Here is a 22,036-nt window from a genome sequence, read left to right as displayed (position 1 = left end):
CCTGGAAGCAGGGGACAGTCCCACCTCCGCAAACAGTAGGTGTCGCATCCCTAGACGCCTCCGAAGACCTGCCCCACCCTGATGCTGTCTGCGCCGCTTTGTCATTCAAGGCGCTGGGCCCCCCAGGAGTGTTCTTCGGGCCAGAAGTGGGAGCAAGGTGTAAGAGCCCCTGTGCGGTTGGTCCGCTCTGAGACCTGCAGTCAGCTTAGCCACCTCCCACAGACGCCCCCTCCCTTCCCCAAACCCAGGCACCTGGGGAACCCCCGTATGTGTTTGTTTCAGGCCAACCTGGTGGCGGCCTTTGAGCAGAGCCTGGTGAGCATGACGTGCCGTCTGCGGCACCTGGCGGAGACAGCCGAGGAGAAGGTGAGAGCGCGGGTCGGGGGACGGACAGGCCAGGCTGGCGCCCCCCCTCCTGCCGCCCTGGCTCCTCCACCTGCCCCAATTCCCTGCCCTCCACATCGGGTCTGGAGAGTCCCGAGCCCAGCCCCTGGCCGGGCACAGAGCGGGTGTCCCCCAGCCACACCCGTGACACCACTTCGTTTCTCTCTCAGGACACTGAGCTGCTGGACTTACGGGAAACCATAGACTTTCTGAAGAAGAAGAACTCTGAGGCCCAGGCCGTCATTCAGGGGGCCCTCAATGCCTCAGAAGCCACACCCAAAGGTAGGCCTTCCGGCCACAGGGCTGGGCTGGAAAGAGGCTTACTGCAGGATTTCTCTCCACGTCAGGTTTCTAGAAGGTGGGGGCCCTCGGACGGTCAGCGAGGAGCAGCGGGGCATGACCCCACCACCCCAGAGGGTGAGGGAGAGGAGAGGGTCCTCACCTCCGACCTCAAATGACTGTCGAAGACGGTCGCTAACATAGCGCTTTCCTCTTACGAACGCGAGGTACTCCCGCTGTATAACCCAGCGGTCACGCTCCTTGGTATCTGCCCAAAGGAGCTGAAACGTTATGTCCCCACAGAAACCCAAACATGGATGTTTACAGCAGCTTTATTCACAGTCAGCAAAACTTGGAAGCAACCCCGAGGTCCTGCGGTAGGCGAAAGGATGAATAAACTGTACCATAGCCAGACCACGCAGTGTCACTCAGCATGATAAAGAAATGAGTTAATCAGACGGCAGAAGACGCTGACCGTGTTAAGGGTGCACTGCTGAGTGAAAGAGCCAGTCGGGAAAGGCTGCGTGTTGTGTGGTTCCGGCTGTACGACATTCCGGGAGAGGCGAGACTCTGGGGACGGTGACAGGGTCGTGGCTTTCGGGGCTGGGGGCGGGGAACGGCGGTGGGCAAGGCAGAGGATTTGCAGGGCGGTGACAGCACTCTGTAGCACACGGTGATGGGGGAATATGTGTCCTTCTCCGTTTGTCCAGACCCACAGTATGTACCACCAAGAGCGAAGCCCAGTGTAAACTCTGGGCTCCGGGGGACGGTGACGTGTCAGTGCAGGTCCATCGATTGTAGCAAATGTAGCTTCTGGTGGGGATGGTTGATAGCGGGGGGGCCGTGCACGTAGAGGGGCAGGGAGTAGTGGGGCATCTCTGTACCTTCCGCTCAAATTTGCCATGAACCTAAAAGTGCCCTGGAAAGTAGTCTAAAACACTAGCACTTTGCACTTTGACGTAAACGTGTGCGTGCGCAGACGTGTGTATAACCCCACTTGATCCTCACTTCGGTTCTCCGAGGGGAATGAACCGACTCTTCAGATGAGACCGAGATCACATGGGTTCCGTGGGGCTCAAGTGACAGGTGAGCCTGGGATTTAACAGCGAGTCAAGCTTTGCTAGAGAAAGTCAGGATGAGGGGTGATCTGGGCGGGGGGCGGGGGGTGGATGAAGGTGGTCACGAGGTGCAGCCTTCCGGTAGGAGCTAAATAAGTACTAAGAATGCCAGGTGCCACGTGATAATACAATTAACACAGGCGGCTGCACAAAAGCGGTTGAGGGTAAATCCTAAGAGTTTTCTCATCACAAGGAAAACACCTTGTCCAGGGCTCCAGCCTCAGCTTTTTCTTCTGACCGTGCACGCTCTCCCTAGTGTTCACGTCTATCGGGTAGCTTCTGTAATCTCTTTTTCTTTTAAATTGAGATATAATTCACACCTTTTTAACATGTGCAATTCAATAAGGTTGTATTTACAACCATCACCACTATCTAAATCCAGAACATTTTGATCACCCCACAAAGAAACCCTGAACCCCTTAGCCGTCACTCCCTCTTCCTCCCCGCTCTCAGCCCCGGCATCCACTAATCCGTTTTCTGTCTCCGTGCATTTGCCTGTTCTGTACATTTCATGTAGATAGAATCATGCAGTATGTGGTGTTTGGGGGCTGGAGCTCCATCCATGTTGTACCATGTGTCAGGACTTCCTTTTTATGGCTGAATAATACTCCATTGGCTGGATAATACTCCATTGTGTGGGTGGACCACACCTTGTTTATCCATCATCGGTTGGTGGACACTGGGTTGTTTTCACTTTTTGCCTGTTACGAATAACACGACTATGAACTTGCACGCACAAGTTTTTGTGTGGACAGATGTTTTCGGTTCTCTTAGTGTATAACCAGCAGTGGAACTGCTGGGTCATGTGGTAGCTCTGTTGACTTTTTGAGTAGCTGTCAAACTTTGTCAAAACAGCTGCACCCTTGTCCTTCTTCCCAGCAACTTGAGGGTTTCAGTTTCTCCACATCCTTGCCAACATCTGCTGTTGTCTTTTTCTGTGATAGCCATCCTAGTGGAGGTGAAGTGGTATCTCGTTATGATTTGGGTTGTAATTTCCTCAGTGGCTAAGGATATAATGGGCATTCTTTTCACGTGCTTATTGGCCATTTGTATCCCTTTATGGAGAAATGTCTGTTTAAATCCTTGGCCTATTCTTCAATCAGGTTTTCTTTTTACTGTTGAGTTTTAAGAGTTTTTAATATGTTCTAAATGCTAGCCCCTCATCAGATACATGATTTGCAAATGTTTTCTCCAATTCTGCGAGTTGTCTTTACTTTCTGACACTGTCCCTTTGTAACCGAAAGTGGGGTCCGGCTACTCGCCGCTCAAAAGCCAATAAAGAGGCCAGGTTGGTGGAGAGGAAAGTTTACTTTAGTTTGGATGCCGGCAGTCCGGTGGGGAGGACGGACACCTGTCCAAAGGCCGACTCCCCCCACTGACAATCCGTGGGCGAGAGCTTTTGTAGACAGAGGGAGGGGGCAACATGTAGAAACAGCACAGTCAGCTCTGACAGTCGTCTTAAAATTGGTCATCGGTGGTCTGACCAGCGTCATCTTGATTCTTTTAGGTACAGTTAGGCTTCAGTTCCAGGGTCTGTTTGTTCCCACTTCCTTGATGCCAGTTCTCGGAATTGTGGCAGCTTAGGTCATGGCTACAGCCTGGTCATCGTGTAGTTAACTTCTTCCAGCTGGTCGGGGTTTCAGTGTCTATAAGCCAGCTCACAGGGTACGGCTCAGAATATTATCTGTAGCCCTTAAGGAGGAACTAAAGGTCCTTGACCATGCTTAATGACTAACCTATTATTATTATTTGGTCTCCTTTGACTGTTTTCCTTTGTTTCTGTATTTTCTCACTTCTCTGATTAAACTTATTCTTTGGCTAAAGTTTTTCCACAGACAAAAGGCAGGCTGAGGACATGGGAGTGGCAAGGACCACGGGGTCCTGCTCCGTTTCACCTTGAAGAACCAAAGCTTTCCATTTTGATGAAGTGTAATTGATCTGTTTTTTGTTTGTTTTGGGGTTTTTTTGCGGTACGCGGGCCTCTCACTGCTGTGGCCTCTCCCGTTGCGGAGCACAGGCTCCGGACGCGCAGGCTCAGCGGCCACGGCTCACGGGCCCAGCCGCTCCGCGGCACGTGGGATCTTCCCAGATCGGGGCACGAACCCGCGTCCCCTGCATCGGCAGGCGGACTCTGAACCACTGCACCACCAGGGAAGCCCTGATCTGTTTTTTTCTTCGATTTGTGTGTGTGTTTGTGTGCTTTAGGTGTTGTATCTAAAAAACTGTTGCCTGATCCAAGGTCATGAAGATTTATTCCCACGTTAGCTTCTAAAAGTTTTATGTGGTTTTAGCTGTTTCATTTAGATCTTTGGTCCATTTCGAGTTACTTTTCCTATATGGTGTGAGGTAGGGGTCCGACTTCATTCTTTTATAAGTGGCTGTCCTGTTGTCCCAGCACCATTTGTTGAGAAGACTATTTTCCCCATTCACTTATCTTGGCAGTCTTGCAGGAAATCAGTCAACCAGAAATACATGGGTGTATTTCTGGATTCTCAGTTTTATGCCATTAATTCATTCATATGTCTATCCTTAGCGGGTACCACCCTGCCTTGATTACTGTAGCTTTGTAGTAGGTTTTGAAATCTGAAGTGTGGGTCCTCCAAGTTTGATCTTGTTCAAGATGGTTTTGGCTACTCTGTGCCCTTTGTTTCCCCATGTGAACCTTAGGGTCACTTTGTCAATCTCTGCAAATTATCCGGCTGGGATTTTGGTGTAGAGGTTGTATGGGCTCAGTACGTGAATTTGGAAAGTATTGTCGTCTTCACAATGCTGTCTTCCATGACCATGGCATGCCTTTCCATTTATTTAGATATACTTTCATTTCTTTCAGTAGTGTTTTGCAGCCTTCAGTATACGTCTTGCATTTCTTTTGCTGAATTTAATTATTGATCCTATGGTAAATAGAATTGTTTTCTTAATTTCATTTTCAGATTAGTCATCACTAGTATCGAGAAATACAATTGATTTTCTCGTGTGTTCATCTTGAATCCTGCAAACTTGCTGAGTTCCCTTATTAACTCAATGGGTTTTACAACTTCTTCGTCTGTATGTCCCTTTTCTTAATCTGTGTCACGCTCCTGAATCCCATACCTCTATTTCCAACTGCTTAATGCTCTCCCTTCTGCACTTTTGCCCACTTCAGGTACAAACACCTGCCTGGTCACTGAACCCACCGATAGGAGCGTCATCCTTTACGTCTCCCTGTTCACCCTGTGTGGTCAGTTAGCTTCTTCACATAACTCGCACATAGATCTGTATGTCTGTCCTCCGCTGTCTTGTCACTCCCCTGGTTTAGGCTGTCACTCTTCTTCGGGGTTACCATAGTAATTTCCTAACTAGTCTTGCGTTGCTACAGTCCTCCTGTCACTCTGCCCCCGGAGTGATCCAGCCACATCAGTTAACATCAGAAATCATTGCAATTTGAATTTGCTTAGGTGTAATACTGATGCTGTGAGATAATGCCCTCATTCTTAGAAGTGTTTAGTGGTACAGTGTCACGTCTGCAACTTGCTTTCAAATTGTTCAGGAAAATGTTGTGTGTGTGGGTGTGTGTGTATGTCTGTATGCAGAGAGAGTGTGCACTGGCGCAAATATAACAAAACATCACAGTTGTTATATGGTGGGGAGGGCCTGTGGGTGTCCTCCCTTGTGCTGTGCTTTAAGGGTTCCTGTGAGTTTGAAACGTTTCAGAAAAGCAAGTTAAAGGGAAAGAGAACACATGCAAACCCTGCAGCAGGAGCACCGCCCCCCTCCTGGTCTAGGATGCGCTTTCTCTCTGGCCGCCTCCACATCTCCCATCACTTCTCCTGCGGGCTCTGCCCCAGCTTCCACCACAGGAACAGCCAGCCTTTGTTGAGCACCTCCACTATGCCAGGCACTGTTCTGAGCATTGTACTTATGTTAACTCGTTTATTGCAGGTAACAACCCTATAAAATATATTTTACAGTTGAGAATAAGATCAGAGAAGACAAGTGACTGGCTCAAACACAGCTCCTGAGCGATGGGTCTGGGACATTGAGCTATTTCTAGTTTCCCGAGCACACCTGATTCTTCAGCTGTATTTGTGTTGAATGGATACGTGAATCCTGTCCTTTGCTTTCATGTTTCCCTCATTCTTCTTGACCCAGGTTCAGCTTGGCCGTCAAAGAACTAATGCTTAAAGCAATGATGCCTACTTTACTTTGCTTGTAAATAGGTAATGTACATGGCACAAAATTTTAAATGCACAAAAGATTTCTTAACTTTCTGAAGATTGTTCGATTTAAAGCACGTCCTTTGCTCTTACAAGTACCATATAGCATATTTGAAAAATCTAATTGACAGGCTCACAGCTCATTGGACCCCCAAGTAACTGATGACAGATACTTGTTTTGCTGCCTTTCATTTTGTTGTTAAGTAACTAATTGTAAATTAAATTGATCACCAAAGCAATACACGTTCTGGAGGAAAATGTGAACTAGGGGTTGGCAAACCCTGGCCCACTGGCCAAATGTGGCTCACCACCTGTTTTTTTTTTTTTTTTTTTTTTTAATTTATTTATTTATTTATGGCTGCGTTGGGTCTTCGTTGCTGCGCGTGGGCTTCCTTTAGTTGTGGCCTTACGGGCTTAATTGCTCCGCGGCATGTGGGATCCTCCCGGACCAGGGCTCAAACCCGTGCCCCCTGCATTGGCAGGCAGATTCCCAACCGCTGTGCCACCAGGGAAGCCCCCACCACCACCTGTTTTTAAATAAAGTTTTACTGGCACACAGCCATGCTCTTTAACGTACATGCTGCCTGCGGCTGCTTTAGTGCCACCCAGCCTTGCCGAGTAGTTGTAAGAGAGATCAAATGGCCACAAAGCCTAAGATATCTACTGTCTGGCCTTTACAGCTAAAGCTCGCCAGCCCCTGATGTAAAGTATACAAAAGGGTGTGCGGTAAAAGATAAAATCCCTCTCCCCGAACCCCCCTCCAAATCCCACTCCCCAGGGGTGATTACTGCTAACAGTTTCCTGTAAACCTTCGAGAAGTAATTTTCTATGCAGATATAAACAAATATGTATGGACCCACAGCTCCATTTTTATACAAAGGAAAAATTCTTTACTTCGGTTAAGCATATTCCCTTGAGAAGTTTGCATACCTTTTAAAATAACTGGAGGCACGCTGGGTTACAGCAAAACTTGGTTTGATACTCATGGAGCGAAGGGTTTTCCATGTGCTTTGGGAGCGTGGTGATTCCTTCATCAGATCCTAGGGTCTTGTTTTCCCTGTGGTATGAAGGGAAAACTAGAGTTGAAGGATCCATTGCTGGTCAAGGAGAGGCGAGGAAAGAACCAGCCACATCTCCTGCACTGAACAGGGGAACAGCCGCAGACAGGCACCGCTAGCCCCCTGCTTCTGGGCTAGTTCCTGCCACTTTGCCCTTCTCCTCGTTTCTGTGAGACGTTGCGCATAGTCACCCAAGATGCTAACCCTGGAGGAGGCTGGGTCAGAGGTGCACGCGGGGGACCTCCCCGCCCATTTCTCTCCAATTTCCTGTGAACCTCTAATGATTTCATAATAAGGTTTTAAAAATCCAGTCCTCTCGGCACAAGGCAGACTTCCTTCGAGGGGCCCCCAGGGCTCGCCCCGCCGGGCTTGTTCTCCAGCGTCCCCTTGTCCCCGGCACTGCTACCCAGCCTGAGGAGCCCCAACGCACAACCAGCTCCCTGCACAGCCTTTGCGGGGACTGTTTTTCAGCCCTAAAATCATTTTCCAATGTTCCCACCTGAAGAGCTTTGGTTCTTTCAACACTCAAAGGCCTTCTCCTTTATTAACCCTTTCCTTCTCCGTAGTAGAAAAGGGCGTCATTTTGGTGCCACTGCAGACCTTCTCAGAGAGCTGAAAAGATTTTCTGCCCATCAGATGAGGAAACTAAAGCTTTTTAAATGTGGGGTTAAATGTGGGGCACTCGGCCTTGGACCCCCCCCCCCCCCCCAGCCAATATTCCTGGAGAAAGTCCTGAGGGCGTCAGGTCGCTGTCTCCATAGGACTGTGGACGCCTGGCCCGGGCTGCCCCTTGTCACACCTGCTCAAGCCGAGGGCGCTGGATTCTGTGCTGCTTTTTCTCCTGCTAGACTGGGAGCCTCCTGAGGATGGGGATCATTTCCTACTTGTTTTTTTTTAATCCCTTAACCTTTGTTGATGTTGAAACGTGATGGGCACTCAGTAAAGGCTTGTTGAGAGGATGATCCTAAAAACTGAAGAATGTGGACGAGGAGGTGCTGGTTCCTCCTCTCTCTCCTGCGGCGAGACTTGCCCTAAGCCTCACGCCGTCTCCTTTAGACCCACCGTGTCTGTGTTCGCCCCCTGTGCTTGGCCCCTAGAACTCCGGATCAAGAGGCAGAACTCCTCGGACAGCATCTCGAGCCTCAACAGCATCACCAGTCACTCCAGTATCGGCAGCAGCAAGGAGGCCGATGCCAAAAAGAAGAAGAAGAAGAGCTGGGTAGGTGAAGGTTTGGGGGAGCCGCGTGGGACGCTGGGGGACCACACCACCTCAGCACGGGAGCCAGCCTTCCAGAACTCACCACGATGAGCCCCATCTGCTAGGAGCCCCCGGTGGCGTCTGCCCAGAGTGAGGTCTGCCGCAGCTGCCTGCCCCCTCCCCCCGCCAGCCGTCCCCTCCAGCCCTGCACACATCTGATGGGCAACAGGAGACATTCAGAAGGGAACGCCCCATCTGTCTCCACCCACTCCCATACTGTGGACAGAAGATTTCACGAACAAAGCCACTCATTCTAGATGCTCCTGGAGGTCACTTCTTCAGCTTTTTGGAGAGGCATGTGTGGAACTTTCCAGATTACCTCAAAAGGAACCTTTGTATCACCTGACCGGTCCAGAGAGTGTTGTTTCGGTTGGTTGTTTGTTTCCCAGATAACCCCAAACCGACTTGGGATGCCCTTTCTGACACTATCGAGGCAGATGGAAAACACCTCCAGCCCCTCTGCTGCCCATGTGGAGGAGGGGGGCCCCCACAAGGGCACGTGCCACCCGCTGTCCCCGTGTGATGAGCCCCCCCACAGACCTTCATGTAGTCCAGACAGGGGCCACCGTGTGAAATGAGTGATTAAGTGTTGCTTCTTTTTTTTTTTTTTTCCCTTCAAAATGCTGACTTCAAATCCCTATTTTTTTCCAGGTCTACGAGGTAAGACACTCACTCCTCTCCGTTTTCTCTTTGCCTTTGCCGTACCCTCCCCATCTCCAGAGCGAGCCCCTCCCCCTAAACAGAGACGGCCACTCACGAGACTAACTGTGACCACCTCCGCCAAGCCCCTAACGCCCCCCCCCCCCCCGCATGTCCATCCACGGCCGCCCCACGAGGACAGAGGAGAGGTCTGGCCGGGCACCAAGCGGGAGGGCTCTGCCTCCTGCCGCGCCCCGACCCCGTTCCAAAGTCCACCTGTTATAAAAGCAGTCAGACCGCGCTCCCCCTGTCCGGAAAGCTAGCGCCCTGATCTTTTGATCCATCAAACCCTAGAAGCCCCTAATGGAAGAGATTGCCAGAGGCCAGTTCAGTTTGGGGGTAGCCTCAAGATTTAACTCTGGAGTGAGATGAACCAGAGAGAAGTGAGCGCTGCACCTCAGGTTACTCTAAAGCCTGAAGCCCTCTGCAGCCACGGGGTTTCCAAAGACCTTTCGGGGATTGGGGTATACAAGTCTAAGACAAACAGAAAGCGAACCCAGAATTTCCATGACAAACCAGACACGTTAAGGTCCGCTCAAACCCTGTCCCGACATTGCGCTGGGTGTTGTGAGGACAGGAAACACGGAGTCTGGGGGCTCAAGGAGTCTGGAGAATTGCCAGGGAGACAAAAATACTGCCCATATAAAACATAACAAGCCAGCAGCGTCAAAGGCTTAATTCAGGGAGTGAGGCCCAGGGAGCTCACAGACGAGACCCGTTCCGGAAGGCAGGCCCCAGGGGACTAAAGCAACGGAGGTGGGATCGTGATGGGCAAAGAGGGGTACGCAGAGCTTCCTGCAGACCCTGGTCAGAAGAGGCGGCAGGCAGGGAGCAGTTCCCTCCCCCAGAGCCTGACCGAGGGGCACAGGGAGGAAGGGCCTGAATGCAGGGGTTACTGAGCCTTGAGTCTTAGCGCAGCATCGCCCCAGGTGAGTTCCACAGCAGCCCTTCAAGGTGCTCAGATCTGAGGAATGCTGCCTTCTACACACACGTGTCTCAGGACAGAGTCCCGGTTCATTTTGCTGGATCCACTGTTTCCGGAACTCATTTGACCACGGAATCCCTCACCACATCACACCACGCAACGCACTGCCCAGCAGTTCTGCTTTGGGGACACGGAACCACACAGCACTGTTCCCACTTAGGATCTCTGTGATCTTAGAGGGCGGGTGCTCCCGGCAGACGGGTGTCACAGGACCTGTTCTTGCATGTGCACACACACGTGCGTGCACACACATACAACTCACACACACACACACACACTCTGACTCATTCATACACAAACACGTTCGTACACACTGGTACACACATATACACACGCACACACGGCTTCCCCGGGAGGCAGGGGCTAGAGAAGTCTTCATCGAGTAGAAGATCAGGAAGCCCGAGTCCTAGTCGCAGGTCTCCACCTCTGCAGAGAACGGTGCTTCCTGACACTCTGAGCCACATGATGGCGTGTCCCCTGCACACACACTCCCTCCCCCACATCCCCATCACCAGATGGGTCTTCCTATGTCCCGCCTGGTAGAGACCCTGTCACGCCCCGCCCGCAGCGCCAGCCGCCACCTGCAGCTTTCCCAGGCTCCAGGAGACACACACGGAAAGAGTGCCCTCAGATTTGCACTCTCTTCTCTTGCTTTCCCAGCGATCTGGTTTGCTTTGACCCCTCCTTTACTCTCGGTGTCCGGCTGCCGCTCTGTCTCCCTGTGTGTGTGCGCATGCTAAACGGATGCATGTGACGGGTGTGGGACAGAACCCTGGTTTCCCTCCCTCATCCCTAACACCCAGCTCATCAACACCCGAGACCCAGCCAGTTACGGTCAGATGATAATCCCCTGCGTACTTGGAGGAAATGCTGGGGGGTGTCCCTTATTCTGGGACATTTGAGTGGAAGTAGTCGAAAGCACCTGTATTTGGTTGTTTTCACTGTCCTGTAACGTGCGGAGCACAGGAGGCACTAAAAGAAGCTTGGTTCCACTCCCTTCTGTCGATTGGACAGAATCGTAGTGTAAGTTTCTGGTGGGTAGATTCTGATCCGATGAGCCCTGCTGAGAGGTGGGTCCCGAGGCCCAGGTGAGCCAGGCTGCAGACGGAGCAGTTGCTGGTCTGCGGGAGGTGGGATGGGGTCGCCGAGAGACACACCTTGTGTCCCGGGGCCTCCCCTCCGTCCCTTCACGGGTGCGGCTCCCCCACGGGGGCAGGGAAGGCCCAGAAAGTTCCCATAGCACAGCAGCAAGGCCCACTCTCTCCCAGCCCGAATTCCTTGGCGAGTCTCCCGTCTGTATTCCATGAAGCCAGCGAAGCCTTTGGGGGAGGCCTGCTTACCGACACATCCCTGCCTCTGGCCTCTGTCTCAGAAGCCCCTCGGCCCTCACCGTCTCCAGCGCGGAGCCCTGACTGCTCTCTCCCCGGATCTGCTTTGTTCTAGCTCCGAAGTTCCTTCAACAAAGCCTTCAGCATAAAGAAGGGGCCCAAGTCCGCTTCCTCCTACTCTGACATCGAGGAGATCGCCACGCCCGATTCCTCGGCCCCCTCGTCCCCCAAACTGCAGCACCAGGCTACGGAGACTGCCTCGCCCTCCATCAAGTCCTCCGCCTCGTCCTCCGCGGGCACCGATGCCCCCGAGTGAGTGCCCCCCACTGCAGCCCCCTCCCCGGGCAGTGGGGCCGGTTACCGCCGCCCGCGGGCTCAGCGGCTAACGCCCGCCGCTCCCTGCCTCCTCCCAGGGGCCCCGCTCCCCCGGCCCCCCACGCCCGGCTGTTCCAGGGCAGCGAGGAGGAGGAGCCGGAGAAGAAGGAGGTGTCCGAGCTGCGCTCCGAGCTGTGGGAGAAGGAGATGAAGCTCACGGACATCCGCCTGGAAGCCCTCAACTCGGCCCACCAGCTGGACCAGCTGCGGGAGACCATGCACAACATGCAGGTCAGTCCCGGGCGGGGCGGGGGGGGGGGGCGGGGGGGGCAGGGAGGGGCTCCTGGACGGGGCGGGGCTGCGGGGAGGGGGCGGGGCCCGGCGGCCGAGGCTCCAGACGCCCCCCCCCCCCCCCCACACACACACACCGTTTTTGCCGCAGTTGGAGGTGGACCTGCTGAAAGCTGAGAACGACCGGCTGAAGGTGGCCCCGGGGCCCTCGGCGAGCTCCGCTGCAGGGCAGGCCCCGGGATCTTCGGCTCTGCCATCCCCTCGCCGCTCCCTGGGCCTGGCGCTCAGCCATCCCTTCAGCCCGAGCCTCGCAGATACAGGTACCTGTTGGGGAGAAGGACAGGATTCGCCCCCGCTCGATGTGGTGCGGCTTCCTTGGGTCAGGGACGTATCAGTGCTGCCGCCAAGCCGCTGCTGGTGTCCTGAGACACCGAGGGTTGTTGTGGTCCTAAGACCTTAATCACTGTTCAGGTTTGGTCTCTAGTTTCAATTTCGGGTTAGAGAAAAACATCTGGAGAGACTTCCCTGGTGGCGCAGTGGTTGGGAGTCCGCCTGCCAATGCAGGGGACACGGGTTCGAGCCCTGGTCCGGGAAGATCCCACATGCCGCGGAGCAACTAAGCCCGTGCGCCACTACTGAGGCTGCGCTCTAGAGCCCACGAGCCACAACTACTGAAGCCCGCGCACCTAGAACCTGTGCTCCGCAACAAGAGAAGCCACCGCAATAAGAAGCCCGCGCACCACCACGAAGAGTAGCCCTGGCTCGCAGCAACTGGAGAAAGCCCGCATGCAGCAATGAAGACCCAACGCAGCCAAAATTAAAAAAAAAAAAAAAGAAAAAGAAACTTATCTGGAAAGGCTAGTGGCAGGAAGATGTAGGAAAGCCTGTGGATACCCCCAAACCAATGGTCTTTTCTCACTTCCAGACTTGTCTCCCATGGATGGTATCAGCACTTCTGGTCCAAAGGAGGAAGTGACTCTTCGGGTGGTGGTGAGGATGCCCCCACAGCACATCATCAAAGGGGTAAGGAACTTCGGGGGGGCGGGGTGACACTGTCATTTCTACCCAAGGACATCTGGGCTCTAAGGACCCCTGAACCCACAGCGCTCAGCTCCCAAGGCCTTTTGCGTTCTCCCCTTCTTGGAGCCGTCTGCCCTGGGCTCACGTGCACCTACCCTGGCCTCACAGGACTTGAAGCAGCAGGAGTTCTTCCTGGGGTGCAGCAAGGTCAGCGGGAAAGTTGACTGGAAGCTGCTGGATGACGCTGTTTTCCAAGTGTTCAAGGTAAGGGATGCGAGAACTCTGAGGGGCTGCTGGTCCTCTGATGACACTGGGGTCTGGGGGCCTCTGAGGTTTGTGCAGGAGTGCTCGGTGGGACAGACGTCGCGCCTCCCCTGCCCCATCGACTTCTGTGCCTGTAGCACTACCTTCCTCGTGGCCTTCATGTCTGTGTGTGTGTCCTGCGCATCTCCTTTCTCTCCCTTCTGTCCCGTCAGGACTACATTTCTAAGATGGACCCAGCCTCGACGCTGGGACTAAGCACCGAGTCCATCCACGGCTACAGCGTCAGCCACGTGAAACGGCTCCTGGATGCGGAGCCCCCGGAGCTGCCCCCCTGCCGCCGAGGGGTCAACAACATAGCAGTCTCCCTCAAAGGTCAGTCCCCGCTTCTGGGTGTGGGGCTGAGGAATGCGGGGTGGAGACCGTCGGGTGGTCCGTCACGCGTTCCTTGAGCAAGAACTGGTTGCGGGGCTACAGGGTGAAGGTCACCGTGAGGTGCAAGATGAACGCGCCCGGGCCCGACCTGTCCCAGGGAGGTTGTCGTTTGCAGGACATTTCTGCCCGGCCTGGGCTTCCCCTCCGCCCACCCCCGCAGTGCACGGCCTGCCCCACGTGTCCAGAGCCAGGCCTGGGGGTTCCCGCGGGGTCCACGGGTGAGGAAGGTGAGCCTCAGGGCGCCGCCCAGGCTCACACCGTCGGGGGCTGGGGTCCAGGTCTCAAGGAGAAGTGTGTGGACAGCCTGGTGTTTGAGACGCTCATCCCCAAGCCCATGATGCAGCACTACATTGGCCTTCTGCTCAAGCACCGGCGCCTTGTCCTCTCCGGCCCCAGTGGCACCGGCAAGACCTACCTGACCAACCGCCTGGCCGAGTACCTGGTAGAGCGCTCCGGCCGCGAGGTCACCGAGGGCATCGTCAGCACCTTCAACATGCACCAGCAGTCCTGCAAGGTGGCCGCCACCCCGCCTGCCCCGTCCTCCCTCCCCTTCCTCGCCGCTGCCTTGACCTCCCTGCCCCTCGGTGACCCCCTTTCCCATCTCAGCCCCGCTCCAGTCTCCTCCCTCCCCGGGCCTCCGGGAGCTCCCACCCCAGCAGGGACCGCGGTCCACACTGTCCCTTCATGTCCCAGTGGCCCTCTGCCCGCCTCGTCAGTCCCCCCCTTCTCTTTCATTTCCTTTCTTTCCAGGATTTGTCCCTGACTGTGGGCTTCCGTCAGGGAAGCACTCAGAACTGTCACTACTGTGCTGTCCCCTGCCAGGTCCCGCTGCCTCCCCAATTCCCCCCGATGCTGTGCCGTGGCTTCAGACCTTGGCCCCCGCCTCCGCCCCACGGGGAGGCGCGTCCATTAGGAGTGGTTCCTGGCGTAAATCCATGGAAGAAAAGCGTGTGTTCCCCAGCCCTGTGGGCTCTAGGGGCCACTGCTGATCGGCCTGGGCTGGTGTCTTCCGTAGCTCCAGGTCCAAGCGCGTCAAACAGGAACCGAGGCCCCAGGGCATCCGGAGCCAGCTCAGCTTCTCTGAAACCCTCCTCTTCAAGGCTCATCCAGGGGCTCACCGCTCCCGATGTTGACCCACTGCCTCTTCTCATTTCAGGATCTGCAGCTGTATCTCTCCAACCTGGCTAACCAGATAGACCGGGAAACGGGAATTGGGGATGTCCCCCTGGTGATCCTGCTGGATGACCTGAGTGAGGCGGGCTCTATCAGCGAGCTGGTCAACGGGGCCCTGACCTGCAAGTATCACAAATGGTAAGCTGGGGTCGGGACCAGCTGCATCACGGCGGGCAGCAGGGGAGCCCGGTCCAGCCCAAGCTGTGAACTCTCCACGGGCGTCGGGGGAGGGTACGCGGCAGAAAGCGAGCGTTCAGACAAGTCTACGCAAATCTTTTCTCTGTCTTCCCACAGTCCCTATATTATAGGCACCACTAATCAGCCGGTGAAAATGACCCCCAATCACGGCTTGCATCTGAGTTTCAGGTAAGGACTGGGGCCCTGGATGAGCCTTCCAACCCTACCCGAGTCTGTAAACCAGTTCAATCCAGGATGTGGCCAGAGGAGCAGCAGGAGGAAAGAGAAGTAGCGCAGCCCTGTGGGCTGGGGAGAGAGCAGGTGTGTGTGTGCTGTGGCAGTGCAGGGGGAGACGAGCCACTGAGACAGGAAAGGACTGTGAAGCTGAGAGGTGCGGCTTCATGGCTGAGGTTCGGGTTCTGTGCCCGCACGCCCCCGGTCCAGGCCAGTGAGGTCAGATGGTTACCTGAGGGGGGTCACCGATCCGAGAGTCAGCTCTGCCGCGGCCCTGAGTTCAGGGGACCCCACGGGCATTGGTGGGAGGAGGGGGGGATGGGCCCGCGGGGGATGAGCCGGACACGCCCCCGCGCACTCCGCCCCACCCTTCGCGTCCCTGGCCGCAGGATGCTGACCTTCTCCAACAACGTGGAGCCCGCCAACGGCTTCCTGGTTCGCTACCTGAGGAGGAAGCTGGTGGAGTCGGACTGCGACGTCAACGCCAACAGGGAGGAGCTGCTGCGGGTGCTGGACTGGGTGCCCAAGCTGTGGTACCACCTGCACACCTTCCTGGAGAAGCACAGCACCTCGGACTTCCTCATCGGTATGGCCCGCCCTGCCATGGCCTCCTGCGCCACACCTGGGGGCCGGGGTCGGGGCACTCCCTTTCCTTCTCATGTCTTCAGCGCAGAGAGTCACCGACCCTGTGCCCGGGTCACTGCGCAGTCCGCACCCTGAGTCAGCCGTCAGAGAGCTGACCCTCGCCCTCATTTCCCCACGATTACTGGGAAGAAGGGGGGAGTTTAAAGCTTCCCCTCGCTCCCCCACCTCCCGTCCACCCAGGGAGGCATCGTTCACGAGGCTACAGCCAGGCTCTCAGCTCCCGCCCGTCCTGACGTCAGTCTCAGTTTAGCCCAGCCCAGCGCTTCTTTCAACCCTGTGGTTATGAGACCCTCTGCCTGGTGTAAAGGAGTCAAGGGGGCAGATGACCAGGGAGAGCAAGGTTCCCGGCCGTCTTCACGGCCCCATCCTCTTCCCAGGCCCCTGCTTCTTTCTGTCCTGCCCCATCGGCATTGAGGACTTCCGGACCTGGTTCATTGACCTATGGAACAACTCCATCATTCCCTACCTGCAGGAAGGGGCCAAGGACGGCATCAAGGTGAGCCCGCCCTCGACTCCGCTCAGCCCAGACACCAGGCTGGCCCACCTCACAGAGCAGAAACAGGGTTAGACACGGGGCCACGGAGATCTTTAGGGTCTCCTCCTGACAGGTCGGGTGAGGCGCTGGACAGACCACACTGCTTTCCTGCCTTCGGCCAGCGTTCAGCGAATCGCTAAATGACCACTGACCCTGGGGCCGTGTGTCCAGCCCTAGGCCTTCTGGCTCTGCTCTAGGGATCAGGGCAGTTAGAGAAATAATTGAGCAAAGAATTAAGTAAAACCCTATTACAGCCTTAGCTCATTACTAACTACTAATAAAATGTTACTCTGGCCAAGTTATTTAAACTGTTTAGTATCTTCATGTGTGAAAAAGGAGGTGGTGTAAATTCTGTTCTGCCTAAATCACTGGCAGTGTTGCGAAGGCAAATGAAATACGTGAAAACACTTGTAAAAGTAAAAGTTAGAATAAGAACTTGGTGTGAAAGGAAAATGTCATTTTTTTAAAAAACCTCCTTCGTTTTCTCACCTGTTAATTAGGGCATGATCCAATGACCTGTGATGTGGTGACTAGACCCTACTGGTCACGTATTATCCATAGAAGTAATGTGTTACTGTGATAGACACTGCCTGATGATATGGTAGATTTCTAGAGACGCAACGTATCATTATTTCATTTAATTTGCATTATTATTAATAGTTTTCCAACTTACGTCATTTTTTTTAAAGCTCTTTTGTGTTTTTAAAAAATTAATCTACTTATTTATTTTTGGCTGAGTTGGGTCTTTGTTGCTGCGCGCGGCCTTTCTCTAGTTGCAGTGAGCGGGGGCTACTCTTCGTTGCGGTGCGCAGGCTTCTCATTGCAGTGGCTTCTCTTGTTGAGGAGCACGGGCTCTAGGCACGCAGGCTTCAGTAGCTGTGGCTCACAGGCTTCGGTAGTTGTGGCTCACGGGCTTAGTTGCTCTGCGGCACGTGGGATCTTCCCGGACCAGGGCTTGAACCCATGTCCCCTGCCTTGGCAGGCAGATTCTTAACCACTGCGCCACCAGGGAAGTCCCCCGACTTACATCATTTTTACACAGATAATATCTCATTTCAACAAAGGGGAAATTTCTTTCAAAAGATATTACTAAACTGAAAGAATTTCTTACTTGGAAAATAAAATCGTGGGATCGTAAGATTTGTCCGTGTTAAGTTTTAATGCAGTCTGCCAAATTATCCTCCAAAATGGTTTCTACCAATTTATGCCAACTTATTGTACTTCCCTCGTTGGGAAACTCAAAGGGAATCCCACAGGGATCAGAGCCTCGAACTTTACGTTTGAGGAAGTACACACGCCCTCAGGAGACTCCACGAACAAGCCTCTCATCTGCGGGTTCCTCGCCCAGTGATCACATTTCTCCTTCTCTCCAGGTTCACGGGCAGAAAGCCGCCTGGGAGGACCCCGTCGAGTGGGTCCGGGACACTCTTCCCTGGCCGTCAGCCCAACAAGACCAGTCAAAGCTGTACCACCTGCCCCCACCCACCGTGGGCCCTCACAGCATTGCTTCGCCCCCTGAGGACAGGACAGTCAAGGACAGCACCCCCAGCTCCCTGGACTCCGACCCGCTGGTGAGTAGAGGCCGCTCTAAGGCAAAAGTCAGGTGTCACAGAACTGACCCCTCGTCCACAGCCCGCTGGGGCCCGGAGGCCGGGACAAGCATGAGGCCAGGGGGTGGGAAACTCTGACCGTCAGAACCCCGGGCTAAGCTACACAGTGTCACCCGCCAGCAAGGTGTGTGTCCTCTAGCAAAGACCCGGGTCCGCGTGGAGCCCAGGTGGGAACGGCGGCCAGAGCAGGAGAGCAGTGGGACCCATGGGTGCTTGCCCTGGTGCCGTCCTGCAGGCTGCCACGGTCCAGGGGCTTCAGGAGCCCTTGGAAAGTAAGCTGAGACAAGTGACAAACTAGGGGAAATGTCTGCAGTGCTTGTAGCCAAGAGAGGACTGACACCCAGAACACGTGACCCTTCCCCCCAAAACTGCCACGCAGAACAACAATGGGCAAAGGAGGCAAGGGGCAGGTGTCGACTAGAGGAAACGCAAAGGGCCAATAAAGGGACTTCCCTGGTGGCGCAGTGGTTAAGAATCTGCCTGCCAATGCAGGGCACACGGGTTCGAGCCCTGGTCCGGGAAGATCCCACATGCCGCGGAGCAGCTAAGCCCGTGAGCCACAATTGCTGAACCTGCGCTCTAGAGCCTGCGAGCCACAACTCCTGAGCCTGTGTGCCACAACTCCTGAAGCCCGCGTGCCTAGGGCCCGTGCTCCGCAACAAGAGAAGCCACCGCAATGAGAAGCCCGCACACCGCAACAAAGAGTAGCCCCCGCTCTCCGCAACTAGAGAAAGCCCGCGCGCAGCAACGAAGACCCAACACAGCCAAAAATAAATAAATAAATAAATAGATTAATTAATTTAAAAAATACTATTTATAAAAAGGGCCAATAAAAACAGAAAAAGACCCTTCCCCTCTCTAATCACTGAGGAGACGCGTCTTACAGCAAGGAGATAACTGTTTCACCTTTGCAGAATCGTGTGTGTGGGGAAGCTCGGACCTTTGTTCTGCTGGTGGGGGGCGTGGCATTTGTCAGTCACTGTTTTGGAGGATGATTTGGTAGATGGTCTGAAAAACTTAACGTGCACAAACTCCAGGACCTTGCAATTTTACCTTTTCGAGTAGGAGATTCCTCTACTTTAGTCCTAAGACATTTTACTTAAATTTTGACCTTGTAGAAAACAGATGTCCTCTGCGTCAAAAGGCTTTTAAGTCGGGAGGGTGCTAATATCATGGAAACGGAGGCTGGAAGGCAGAGCCCTAGAGAGGCAATGAGGCTTCTTTAGCTAAATGGAGAGTCAGAGTCGTGAAGTGTTGAGGGAAACTGAGGGAAGAAGGGCGGGAGGTGGGACTTCCCGGCGGTCCAGTGGTTAAGACTCCGCACTTCCAATGCAAGGGGTGCGGGTTCGATCCCTGGTCGGGGAACTAAGATCCCACGTGCCGCGCGGCACAGCTCAGGCCCTGCTGAAGCGATGAGGTGGGAACTAGGGAGAAGCAGGTCCTAAGGGCACTGGGTGCAGCCACTGGGCCGTGGTCTGTTACAAGGAGAGCTGTTAGACGGTTTTTGGGCCCTTCCCACCTCCTCCTGGGACTGGCTGGGGAGCGCTGGCACCTTGCAGGGAGGAGGTGGCTCTGCCCTCTGGCCTTCCCTGCACGTCACGGCCAGAGCAGCACCCTACCTGCCCGTCACTCCCGAGGGCTGGTCCCCGCATTCGAGCTTACACACAGGGTGGAAGCAGTCATCTTGGCCTCTTCCTGAACCAGCCGCAAACTCTCTGGGCTCTCAGCCCCTTGCAGACGCAGGACCAGACCCACAGTCTGGTTTTCTGTGTTTCCCAAAGTCCCAACTCTCCGTAACTGTCTCTCCGCCCCTCTTTAGATGGCCATGCTGCTGAAACTTCAGGAGGCTGCCAATTACATCGAGTCTCCAGACCGAGAAAGCATCCTGGACCCCAACCTCCAGGCCACGCTCTGAGGGCCCGGCAGCCAGTCGCAGGACAGCAGGACGCGGCCACTGCTGCGTGCAGCCTCCTCTTCCCCGCTTCCTCCTGGGCGCTGGCTCTCTGGCCACGAGGACAGGAGGGGGGAGGTGGAAGGAGGGGGCGGCTTCCTGGTGCTGCACCTTCAAGAACGCCCGGTGGGACTGGTGGGTGGACCTGTGTCCCCAGGTACATTTCCTGGCCTCCTCTTGTGACTTTGGGGAAAAGACGATCCTGGGTCTTTTTCCTTGATTTCTTGTCTCAATTACAAACTCCTGAGCTTTCTGGGGAGGGGTTCAGAAGACATCAAACAAGCCTGCAGTAGTTCCTAACTGACGCTCACAGACAACTCAGAGACACGGCCCCGTGGGGGAATCTGCTGGGGGAGGCGGTGGCTCCCCAGACCTTCCCGTGGACCCTGCCCAGTTCCATCGCCACTGCCAACAGCTCTCCCCGCACCCCAAGATTCGGCTGCAGCCCAGAAAAAGAAGCATGTGATTTAAAAACGTTTAAATCAATCTGTAAAGGGTTTAAAAAAAAAAAAAAAAGCAAAAGCTGAAGCTGGAGGGAGGAAATCCGTTTGCCTGGGCAGAGAGCGTGCCGCACGCCCGGCCTGCCGTCTGGACCACGTGGGGGCACCGACGAGACGGCTGTGAGCTGAGAAGCTGCCAGACCCCAGAGGTGCCACCACAGCCTTCAGAGAAGCACCGCCGGCTCCATCTCAGCCTCTAATTTAACGCGCATGAGTCAATAAACCCTACTTTTTTTACTTTTTATTTTCGTTTTTCGTTTTGCTTCCATTTTCCCCTCCCACTTGCCTATTTATTCTCCTCCTCATTTTTTGGTTTGTTTTTTTCCCCATTTCCTCCCACGTCCACGAGATGCTCACGTTGCTTTTCCAAGCCGCTCTTTGGAGAGCCCGATGCCACCTGATTGGTACCAGCTGGACACCTGCCATGCCACTGTGTCTGCCACCCTTGGGGCTCACGTGGGACATGTAGCATCGGCTCAGCAGCGGGACACGAGGGACCTCGAGGTCCCTTTTGAGAAAACACACGCTCTGCCTGGAGCCCGGCAGCCAGCCTCTGGAGGAGAGCGCGTCGCCTCACCCTGATACAAGATCTAATCTGAGCTTCCCCGTGGACCGGAGGAAAACCGCAAACTGGAAGTCTCTCTGTCCTGGGGCCTGTGGAGCCCCTCGCTGCGCTATCCTGATGGCGACCGCTTTGCCCAACTGAATCCACAGTCCCCAGCCGGCCTTTACTGTTGGTTTCGAACAAGTGACTAGTCCCTTAGGAGTGGACATCCATGTGAGATGCTCCCAATCAGAATATAAGGAGTTTGATTTGGTGGCAGAGATCTGCCTTCCAAAGGGATCCACTCTTTGCAGAAGTTGCCCTGAAGTTTCGGCAGTCCTAATTCCTTCATCGGACAAGCACTTACAGGGCGCTTACTGTGTACAAGTCACTAGGTTAAGAAAAAAAAAAAAGACGCGGGCCCTTACGTTCACAGTCTAGCAGGAAATGTTAACTTCCATTAAATGCACACATCTCCTTGTTTTCTGGACCTTCAGAATCACCTGAGAAACGGAGCCAAAACCCCAGGAGCCAGCCAGCGAGAAGCCCGTGATTAGCTGTCCAGCGCGCTGCGTTGCCTGGTGAGGCTGCGGTTTGGGGCTCTGCAGACCAGGGATGTGTGATGAGCCCGGGCCCGAGTGTTTGCTCTTCAGATCCCCAAGTAGCACAAGACCTTATCAGAACCTACAGGCACACTAATCACTAACCAGGATCGCTCTGTCCCGCCAAACCGAGGAGTAGCTGCCTCTGAATCTTCGTATCAGAAGACTTTCATTTAGGTCCAAAAGGTGGTCCAGATTGCTCCCTCCAAAAGCTTCTGCATTCACCTGGTGGCTGCCATGGGTGCGGGCTCGTCTCTGCTCGAGACGATGTCTGCTGATGCTGCTAGAGCCGTGGAGACCCCCAGCTCAGCCGGCAAATATGCAATTCTGAGCGGGAAGAGGCTGCTTGTCCAAGGATGGTGCTGACATCACTGCCTTAAGGTCTCTGCCGTGCAGAAGGAGGAAAGCCCCGCAGCTGGGCGTTCTAGCTTGGAAGGACGG

The 22,036-nt window shown here is 54.6% G+C and overlaps 1 protein-coding gene across 6 annotated transcripts in view; it reads left to right on the top strand.

The window, feature by feature from the left end:
- NAV1 (neuron navigator 1) overlaps positions 1-19,913 on the top strand; it is a gene marked incomplete at both ends in the record, with an annotated part of 207,225 nt that extends 187,312 nt beyond the window's left edge. For 3 of the 6 annotated variants that reach the window (XM_082860446.1, XM_082860450.1, XM_082860448.1), the window contains 17 exons: positions 283-366; positions 555-666; positions 8,130-8,251; positions 8,942-8,950; positions 11,418-11,614; positions 11,716-11,908; positions 12,060-12,228; positions 12,834-12,931; positions 13,097-13,192; positions 13,405-13,564; positions 13,903-14,138; positions 14,781-14,935; positions 15,092-15,163; positions 15,598-15,794; positions 16,231-16,349; positions 17,762-17,959; positions 19,818-19,913. In XM_082860446.1, coding sequence (XP_082716572.1) covers positions 283-366; positions 555-666; positions 8,130-8,251; positions 8,942-8,950; positions 11,418-11,614; positions 11,716-11,908; positions 12,060-12,228; positions 12,834-12,931; positions 13,097-13,192; positions 13,405-13,564; positions 13,903-14,138; positions 14,781-14,935; positions 15,092-15,163; positions 15,598-15,794; positions 16,231-16,349; positions 17,762-17,959; positions 19,818-19,913 — 2,313 coding nt within the window. The remainder of the gene's footprint in view (positions 1-282; positions 367-554; positions 667-8,129; positions 8,252-8,941; positions 8,951-11,417; positions 11,615-11,715; positions 11,909-12,059; positions 12,229-12,833; positions 12,932-13,096; positions 13,193-13,404; positions 13,565-13,902; positions 14,139-14,780; positions 14,936-15,091; positions 15,164-15,597; positions 15,795-16,230; positions 16,350-17,761; positions 17,960-19,817) is intronic. The other 3 variants (XM_082860451.1, XM_082860449.1, XM_082860447.1) reach the window with 1 other exon arrangement.
- Positions 19,914-22,036: the final 2,123 nt, after the last annotated feature.

The sequence above is a fragment of the Leucopleurus acutus genome (genome assembly GCF_964270905.1).
Source record: "Leucopleurus acutus genome assembly, chromosome: 2".
Taxonomy (NCBI): domain Eukaryota; kingdom Metazoa; phylum Chordata; class Mammalia; order Artiodactyla; family Delphinidae; genus Leucopleurus; species Leucopleurus acutus.
The sequence above is the reverse complement of the archived record's forward strand: the minus strand, read 5'-3'. Positions and strand labels throughout refer to the sequence as shown.